General features: G+C 34.1%; 1 protein-coding gene across 2 annotated transcripts in view; it reads left to right on the forward strand.

Annotated features, from left to right (window-relative positions):
• The window catches only part of Epha3 (EPH receptor A3), a 362,443-nt gene that overhangs the window by 271,301 nt on the left and 80,441 nt on the right, over positions 1 to 10,701 (forward strand). For both annotated transcript variants that reach the window (XM_008832240.3, XM_008832239.3), the window contains exon 6: positions 9,048 to 9,172. In XM_008832240.3, the coding sequence (XP_008830462.1) occupies positions 9,048 to 9,172 (125 nt within the window). The remainder of the gene's footprint in view (positions 1 to 9,047; positions 9,173 to 10,701) is intronic.

The raw sequence follows: 10,701 nt of genomic DNA on the forward strand, positions 1-10,701 counted from the left end.
TTTATAAACCTGAGTCTTACCTGCATGTCTGTAAGTGTACCATGTGGGTGCCATGCCCATGGAGGCCAGAAGAGGGCATTCAGATCCCTTGGAACTGGAGTTACAGATGGTTGTTAATGGAACCCAGGTCCTTTGCAAGAACAGCCAGTCCTCTTGACTGAGTAACATCTCTCCAGCTCCAGACCTCTCAAATTTTGCAAGCAAGTTATGCCTTTTTCTAGAAGCCTTACAGAGTATCTCACTGGCATCTAGAGTTGAATTATCTGAGCTATATGGGAATGTGGTCGCTCCATCCCAGTGTTCATGACTTAAAACACAACAAAGAACTTTTCAGACCTTTAAAACCAAACAGGGAGATAAATAAAAATTCAATGTGATTAGCCTGTTTATAACTAGAATTGTGCTTGAAATTTCTTTGAGTTTCAATCCTTATGATCATTATAATGGTCCTATTCTGCTTACTACATTTCTTTGTTAGCAGCTGCCTCTCACCAGTCTTTGCAACCACCTATGCCACAATAAGCTTGTCTGTACTAAAAAGTTGTACAATATATTTTCTAATCGTGCCTAAGATCTTGGATTTAGTTATTTAAGTTTTTATTATTAATTTGGCTGTGAAGATTCTACCTTGTAGTCTTTATTTAATGGAAACCAATTAATTAAGTAAGCTACTGCATTAAGGAAGCAGGCAGGGATGTTCTCTAGAACAATCTAGCATTGGATAGAAACTTGGGCTATTTTCACTTCATCAAACTAATTTTTCTAAATATTATCATTCGTAAATTATAACGAAAGATAATGTTGCCTAATTTAGAATCAGACACATGTATACACCCAAAGCTAAGTTGTATGTCCTGTAAATTTTAAGATATTTAGAAACTTAATGGTGTGAGGAATTTCTCAAAGTATTCTTGGCTTTATGGGAAGAAAGATTCTATTCTCTCCAGGTGAGTTGTTTTTATTGCCTCTGGAATGTGTTTTTCTACGTTTGGGTTCAAACAAATACTTCGTATCATGAAACATATTTTCAGATATGAAATAGCAACTATTGCATGTAAGACACGAACTCAGAGTTAAATGACTCTTTACCTAGAAATAAGCATGCTGTATTTCAAGGGCAGTGAATAAAAAATGAAATAATACCATAGATGTACTTGAATTTCATTTTTTCATGTTTAAAATAAATGAGAGTCAAATGCTCTAGCAATATCAAACCTTCTATGTAAAGCAAAGGTATGTGCTGAAACTACATAAACAGGATCACTTTGACCACCTTGAATAACAAAATATGATATCCTACGATGAGGTCCCTGGACTGAGAGTGGCAGGAGTAAGGCCTCATAGCTCCCCAGTGGAACTAAAGATAGGAGAATAGCATACAATACCCTAGAAAATACAAGGATTGTTTTTTTTTTTTTTTAATGTTACTAATAACTTATCTATCTTAAGGTTGATTTGTTAGGATAGAACATTTTATAAAAGAGAGAAGAAGCTACAGTTTGAATCAGTTATGATAGAGATAATTTCTTATTTTAAGTCTTAATCAAATTCAGACTTCAAGTTTTAAATGCAGCTGTTTGTAAACATTAACTCTTTCACATTGAAGCATTGTACTTAGAAACCTACACTTATCCCAATAGATTTTCAAAGCCATGTGATTCATGTTCATATGATTTTATGAAGATCCTGGATGATATCAACAGGGATGACTTCATATTTAAGAAGGAATTTGAATATCAGATGATAAAAAGGCAAATAGGACTTCATCTTTATGAATCTGTGCAACAAACATTTCTGGAAGGAGCCCTTCCACTGCCCCTTCTGTTTTTCTTTTTTCTCTCTTCACATCCAGAGGTAGAGATGTGATTATGAATTATGTCTGCAGACTCCAGTTTGAAATTCTTGAAATCTCTAAAATCAATAATTAATAGTTTTGAGTTTTCTAGAAATTATGACTCAGACACCCAAATCTTGAGTCTTCTCTATTCACCAACAACATTTATCTTAAATACACTGTATCTTAGAATGTTTTTCCAAAGCTCCTCTGATTTTATTTTAAAAATTACTTTAATCATTACTATAAAATTTGAATGACATGATTTTTTAGAAAATGGTCTCCTAAAAAATTCTGTTTATATATTTGCTTTGAGGTAGTTTTTAGAAGCTATTTATTTATTTATTCATTCATTTATATATTTATATATTTATTTTTTGGTCTTTTCTTGAGACAGGATCTCCCTCTAACCCCAAGCTGTCCTTGATCTCGCTATGTAGACCAGGCTGGCCTTGAACTCACAGAGATCCACCTGCCTCTCCCTCCCGAGTGCTGGGATTAAAGGCATATGCCACCACGCCCAGCTAAAGGGACATGCCATTTTTATTTTTATATGAGCAATTCGCCTGTATTTATGAAAGTTTACCAGTGTCATGTGATACCTGTAGAGGCCAGAAAACAAGGTCAGAGTCCCTGGAACTGGAGTTGCAGATGGTTGTTAGCCACCAGGTGGCTAGATCCTCTACAAAAGTAACCAGTGCTCTTAACTACTAAGCCATCTCTCCAGTCCCTGAGTTTTGTTATTTTTAACAGCAAGTGCTGGAGAAAATTCATCCTTGAAAAAAAAGGTCACAAAATATGCTCTATATTTTATCACAAAGCTAACTAAACAGCATGACTAGATTTATGCAAGACTTGTAATGTGACAACCTAGAAGACTGAGTACTACAATTTAGTTAAAAGACGGACTGGTAAGAAAGTAATGTAGCAATTGGGTATGGCGGCATACACCTGTAGGAGACTGGGGCAGGAGAATTTCTGAAATAAATTACTATAGTAACTCCTCATCCATGATTTCACTTCCCATAGTATCTGTGACCTCCATTAGCTGTGGTCTAAAATATTAATGGAAAACTCCATAAATAAACAATTCATAAGTATTAAATTGTTCATGGTTCTGAGCGAGGAGATGAAATGTCTTGCAAAGCCTCTCCATCCCAAGAGGGATTTGCATCATCTCTTTGCACAGCAACATTACACTTCAACATGTTACCTGCATAAAAGTTACTTAATCGGTTCCTCGGTTTCTGGATTGACTGGTACGTACATTCAAGAAATTTTTATTCAGTGTCAATTACAACTAATGTATTACTCTGCTTTCTAAATTAAACTTTAATATATGCCTGCATGTAAAGAAAAAAAATCTATATAGCCATACTATCTATGGTTCCAGGCATCACCTGGGAGGCTTGAAATGAATCCCCCTTGAGTAATGGTAGTTAATAGTATTATGAAAAAAGACGTAAGAGCTGATTAACAATACCTAAAATTACTCAGAAAAAGTTTTACCACGGGGTTAGAGGAGCAATGGAATGGATGGATAAAGAGCAATGCAGGTGACTGGAAGAAATGTAGTGTTTGAGTATTTAGGGCCACAGACACAAATGTCCCAGATGAGTACAAGATTTGTCACTAGAACTCTAGCTTTGGATGAAGTACAATGAGTGAAAGGGTCAGTTTGCATATTGCAGCCTAACAAGAAGCCTTAACTTACAATGCCAACAGTTATCTATACTATTGTGGATGGAATTTTCAAAATGGTTGTGATCCTAAGAGTTCTCTAAATACTAAGTGTATAAAACTATAGATTCCACCTTTAATTCTAGTACTTGGGAGACAGAGGCAGGCAGATCTCTGTGAATTCAAGGCCAAGCCTGGTCTACATAGTAAGTTTCAAGCCAAGCTGGGAGACCCTGTCTCAAAAACAAACAAACAAAAATATTCAAAATTTCCAAATTAAAACCTGTGATTTGCACCTCTAAATATATATACATATAATTACATAATATTATATAATATAAATAATATTTTCCCTGGATTTTCCCTTGCAAGCCCTTATCACTGAACAATTAGGAACTACTCTAGAGTTGAAAATTTGAGATTCTGAAGAAGCAGTGAGTCTGGATTTCACTTGCTTTATAACAGCTCATGAGAATGGACAGCAAGTTGACATTCTAGAAAGTCTGATCTAAAAACTTTCGATCCAATATGGGAAAAAAAGCTTTAACCTAAGACTGGCAGACTGGGATTGAATGGAAAGAAAATATATTAGCTATCGGAGGTGGACATGAATCTGAAGTTTTAAGTGGAGTATACTGAAAAATAGTGATGTGTGTGGTCAAAGGGGGGAAATTCCAAAGAATAACAGGCTTCCGGGAAGTCAGGGTGGGGTGGGATGATGGAGAACATTCAGCTATGAATGATTAGGCATAATCAAACCCAAGAGTGTTTCTGGATTTAATAGATGTGTTCACATCTGAAAAACACTGAGAAGGAAATGTTCTTAAGTAGGCATTGTAATGAATGTTAAAGAAAAATGAGGAAGTAAGGCTTTTAAAGGCATGTCTGATTCAAAAGAAAAGTCTTTCAACCATTTACTGCATGATATTTTCCCATGGAGATAATTTTTAAAAGCCTTGGCTCACTTAGACAAGAAATACTGAGACTTTTTGTTATTACTTTAACTTGTACAATCTCCTAACCACAGAGATACCACAGAGGTTCATTAGAAATTCCCAAACCCAAAAAGAGGAAGGTCCCAATAAAAACAAACAAACCGAAGCAGATCCTTTAGGAGTTCAATTTTGAAGTTTTGACTTCCTGATTCTAAGGAAGGGCCATATTCTAGTTAAAGAATAATAGCAAATGCAGCTTTTAAAAAAATCATACTATAAATAAGAAATCCCTCCCCTGTGTTCAGTAGTTTTGGCATATGCAAGTTCTCATCTTGAGCCTTTACAGATTACAAGCAAAGTAAGTCCACCCCTTACAAAATCATTTCACACTGAAAGCTTTTCTTTCTCCAGATAACCCTTCAGCTTCTCTGTTGTAACTTATTTTTCTGATATTTCATTGCATGTAAAGAGTGGCCCAGGTTGTTAACTATTAGGGCTAGTGTGCCTTTCTTCCACAAATAAAGTGAAGGAACAATCTTTAGAAAAAGTTCTTTTCCACCTCTAGGCTGGGTCCCCACTGCTAACAATTAAGGTTTACTCTTTCTGCCTCTCTCTCTGTGTCACACATTGGAACTCATCATTGCAAGTTGCTGATACAAGAGGATCTCTTCATTTTGCCTAGATCTGGGGAAGAAAATATCCAGCAAAAAATTCAACTCTGTTTCACAAAGATTTGCTAACTTGGATCACAGATTAAAAAGCACTTTGATGAGAGCTTTTCTAAGGCAGGTGTTATTGGAAATTATAGGGAGAAAATATCTGTCCAGTTCTGTCATGATCATGGAAATTATTCATGAAAATTTTTCGTTTTTCACGAATAACAAATTGTAAGAACCATGGGAAATTCCACTGTGACACTAATTAAGATTCTCTAAGTATTCACTGTAGTATAAATCCAGGAGAGCTTCATGGAAGTTGGTTTATTGTGTGAATTATGAGCCTGTCCCTCAGCTGGAACATTCACTACATTTTGCTTATATTTGAATTCCATCAGGAAACACACAGTCAGCATCATTCTGTCATATTTGTTGTCATGCTTCCTAACCTTTTGTTTTATAAAGGACATACCGACAAGTTGTACCCAGAATGGCAGGAATGAGGATCATATATTATCTTTTTTGCAAATAACAACAGAACAGTTTTGTATATCATATACATTTTTTAATTACTAAAAATTATTAGATTCACTTATTGGAAAATTTTCTATACCTGTCTTCATTCTTTCCTCAACAAAATCTCCATTCTTTAGTATTTGCCTGCATAAAGCTTGGTTGTGTTCTCAACTCCCTCCTCTTAATAAGAGAATGATCTTAGTAATTGATTGTTTGGAAAATGCTGAAGACACACAGTTAATATCCTGTCTATTCAGACTTACACGAATGTTCTCTTATAACTGCTAGCTTACCTAAGACCTTTGTGTTTTTGTAAGGGAATGTCTAAGGATGCCTCCAACACCCACACATGAGCTTGTTAATGTGGGCTTTGGACATTCTAGGCAAGTACTCTATCACTGAGCTACTTATACTTTAGTTACCAACATTTCTCCAGTTTTAGGATAAATTTCTGAGTTTGCTTTGTTTTTTTTTTCCATTCAATATAGCAGTTTCTTCCCATTCTTTTAAATCACAATTTTGAAAATAGAGGAATCAGAAGAAAATAAGTAAAATGATTTTACAACATAGATTACAGTACCACATTATTTATACAGAAGAATCAAAGAACCTTTATGGATTTGCAAATTATCAATTTGAACAAATCATCCTTTATACCTGAAAACTGAAGCAATATAATTTCTATCACTTTTTCATTAATATTACAACTTGTGTTGGAACACATGAAGTATGGGTGAATTACACTTATAGACGTGAATGAAAGAGTGCTTCTAGAAACATTAAAAACATTGATAAACTAGAGTGTCCATAGAATCTGCCTTCCTGCAGTATTCTATAATGGTTTACCATTATTTATAAGGAGAGAGAAAAACAATTTCTGTTAATTATTTATTAATACTAAAATATTGATGAGCATTACCTAAGAGTAATGGGCTTTCAGCTGGTGAACTGGGATGAACTGTACAGAAACGCAGCCAGCAAAAGGGCGTGGATTTAAAGAGTGGAGCAAATGACTTAACAGGAGCCTAAAAGCAGCAATCAGAAAAGGTTCATTTAACTTAGAGATGGCATGAGCTTCAAGCAATTGCCTCTACTTAAGTAAGTGTGGAATTACAAAAGGCTATTTATTACAGTCCAAAGGGGCCCTGAGGCTTGTTCAAAGACCTTTGAAGAAATTCAACAGTTACAAAGTCTTGCTCACTTCAGAAGCAGTAAAACTTGGGTAGAACCCAAAAACTGCCTACAAAAGCTTTCATTAAAAAGTGAATACAGTCTTCTTCACAATTGTTTCTGGAAATGAGCTATTTTCTCTTTCTGCTATTTAAAAGTAGAGATACAAGACCTGGTTAGTTTCCAAAATATCCTTGAAATATATTTTAATCATTATGAAATATAATCTAGTTTTATCGTGTTACGGAAGCAATGTAGGGCTTCCTGGGCTTAAATACAAAGAGCATCAGCATTAACCTCTTTGAAATGGTTTGTAAACAAGTATTAAAACTTACTTTATTAAAGCATTTGCTTTAGGGGAAAACTAGTGGAACTGCTCTATTGTTTGTACAAGAAGCAAAATTTGGTTCCAAGAACACCAAGGGCTATAATTTTTTATTAGCATTTGGATAATAAATTGATTTTTATATTACAATAAGTAAAAAAGTCATTCTCAAATATGTAACGTCTTTTATTGATTCCTGTTATAATGACTATGTTTTAAAAACCAGCTAAACATAATGAAAATTACATATTTTGCTTGAAATCACTTCAGAATAGCAAACCATAGGGTTGGGGAGGAGATTAATAAGTTATGATTAATAAAGGAAAGCTTTACTTTTTTGAAAGAAATAAAAATGAGAAGCAGTTGTAGTGGAAACAGTCTAGATAAGAGCTTGGATATTGAAGTTGTCATGTGATAATCACAAAAGCAGCATATCAACAACGAATATGTAACCCATTGCTGCCTGCTCTCATGGGAAGACAAGAAGATAACACTTCAAAAAGCACGCAGCTTGAGAAAAATCATAAGACTATAAATTCTTTTTTATCCTTAATCAGTGTAATTGCAATGGTTTGAAACATCCAATAGGTTTAAACCTATGAGATTATAATTATAGAAAATCCCTACCTTGGTCACACTTTGATGATGCTAGAAAAATATTATTTTGAAAACTGATAAGCAAATGAGTCAATCCAGAATTTATTCAATTTTAAATGTAAATTATATAGAGAGATAAAATGACTGAAGGCTAATTTCTCTTTTGGGGGGTACATGGACTAAATGAGGAAGAAATAATAAAATGAGAATAGTACTGTTTTTTGCAAGCTTGAATAAATAATGCTTCTGATAATGATTTGTAATTACTGCAGATAGCGCAAAAAGAAAAGCAATGCCAAAAATTAAATACTAATTAAAAATAGCTTATTTCATAATGAAAACACTTCAGTAGCCAATATATCTCAAACCTCCTGAGCTTTTCTTGGTGTTTGTAATGTAGATTGATAAATTCTATCAGGGCAGAGGGCCATTGTTTCTCAATTGGCTAGTGGATGAAGATTTGAAACCACAAGTATACTACTGTTGGACAGTATATATTTTTCTTTTCAAAGGAAGATTTGGGGTAGGAAATGTCTAAAATATATTCAATCTTACGTTAGAAATGAAAATGAGTCTATGGTACCTGATCACACAGATGAATTTGTATTTCTGCTCCATGTTTTGGGCAATTCACAACAGAACATAGCATATGTAGTTACCATTAAATGCTGTATCTCAAAATATATCTGTATAACTAGTATACCTAGCAGTCATTTCCTAATATTTATTGAATATTTCTTAAGAAATAAAAATGTTTAAGTAGGAGATTATTTCCTTTATGTGTAGTTTTATTCATGAGATTTCTTCTAGAAGTCAAGATCTGCTTTAATATGTTCTAAATCATATCTATTTTACAATTCACTAAATATTGCCATTACCTATGGATACCATGGGATTTATTGTACATAATGGATTCCAGTTCTCTTCCAGAGTTGCATATGAAAATGTTATCAATGAACTGAAGAATCTGGCATTCATAACTTTGCAACATTATAACAAATAGGTAGTCCTGATGTTTTGTTCTCCTTTTTAATACATCAAGTATATTTCACTGCTTACATTATAGTAGCGGATTGAAAACATCTGCTCACTTGCCACTAATCCACCAGCAGCAGAAAATTTCAGCTCATTTTCCACAGGCTTGCATGCACCAGGGCTGACATCCAGCTGCTGGAACTGCACAGGAGGCCAGATTAATACTCCAGAGCCTTGGAAATGGAAATAGTGCTTTCTTGCCAAAGATTAGAGCAATGGTAGACACCATGTGTGTGTTGCCTTCTCTTTATGCTCTTATTCTCCACCCTCTTACTCTCCCTTCCTTCATCTCTTTACAGCTCCATCACCTGTCATGACCATTAAAAAAGATCGAACCTCCAGAAACAGCATCTCTTTATCATGGCAAGAACCTGAACACCCGAATGGAATCATATTGGACTATGAGGTCAAATACTATGAAAAGGTGGGGGAAGGGTGTTACAGGGTTGGGTTACCTAGGGAAAGACTGTGTTTTCTCATGAAACATATTCTTGCAAAGAAATCAATGATGTTGTCTGTGAGTGGTAGAGCTCTGTTTAGAGCCACAGTCATGTGACACCTCTGGGTTTAGTGAGAAAGGATTTTAGAAATCATCTTGTCAACTCCTCTCTGTGATATGGCAAACAGTAACATCAAAGGTGTCATTACCAAACATAAAGCAATTAAAGATTATAATAGGCAGGACATTAATGTCCTGTCACATCACAACTTGTGATACACTAGCAATTTTGTAGTGGTTTTCAGTTGGTTCAAGAACTCAGTTCATTGCAACAGGTATCACTTTCTGACCTTCACATTCACAAGATTTAATATAGATGGAATCACTGACACTGATTTAAAAAAGAAAATGGTATTAGTAAACTGAAAATGAGAGTTCTAGGGTCTGTAGTAAGGAATTTAAAGGTAGGGTAAAATGAATCTTTACCTCACATTATAAAAGTGCAATTGCACAATGCAACTATAAAAAATGAGTGCATGTTTATGCAGACATAGAATTTAGGTAGGAATGTTTCATTAATCTAACACTTATTTTTTTCCTCTTACAAATTTGGGGAAGTTTGAAAGCAAGATGCATTCAAACTCTATCACCAGAGTGACTGGTTTTGTAGTTAAAATATGAACAAAAAATATTTGTGTAACTTCTTTAGTTTGCAAAGTATTTTAAAATGAATATTTTAGAATCATACATTTATATAGTTTTTTACATTTACAATATATGCCTACATATGTTATTTAAAAATGAGCAGTATGACCATCTTTTGAATGTAGGTAAATAGGTTCTTTTATCAGTAAGAAAATTGAGAACCAGTGGTGTTGGGTGAATTTCCCACAGTCTCAAAACTAATAAATACTAAGCTTCTGTTTTAAGTTATGGAAATTATGTTTTCTACATGACTCTGTCTTCTCCTTTATTGGGTATATTTTTTTATATGAGAATGGATAACTAGAGTATGAGAATTATTGCTATGGTCAATTGTGCAGAGACATACTATATAAACATAATTTGCAATATATAAGCATTTCCTCTCTTAAAGTTAATGTAGTCTACAACTATGAAACATATTCATTCTACAGGGAAATGATGTCTTTTCATTAAAAGAAAAAGAAGTCTAACAAATTTCATTGTGCTAAAATTGAATAAAGATCAATTTTTTCCTTGCTGTCAATTTCCACTGTGGGAAAGTTTCATGAGACTGTGAACTCATACTTTCGCAAATGTGCTAGGATGTTTGAATTTGTGTTTTCCTGACTGTCCAATGAAATAAAAGTTAATGATCAGTTCAGACTGGATAGCAGAAGCACAAGAAAAACTTCAGATCTAGGAGGCTGAATTCAAACTTAGAGTCACCTATCATTCTATCTACTGCCAACTTAAGACAATTTTCTAAACTTGTTTCAAATACCACCAGCAAAACAAAATGCACATGACTATTTTTTAAAAAATGATCATTG

Source organism: Nannospalax galili, unplaced genomic scaffold (assembly GCF_000622305.1).
Source record: "Nannospalax galili isolate Female #2095 unplaced genomic scaffold, S.galili_v1.0 scaffold293, whole genome shotgun sequence".
Lineage (NCBI taxonomy): Eukaryota > Metazoa > Chordata > Mammalia > Rodentia > Spalacidae > Nannospalax > Nannospalax galili.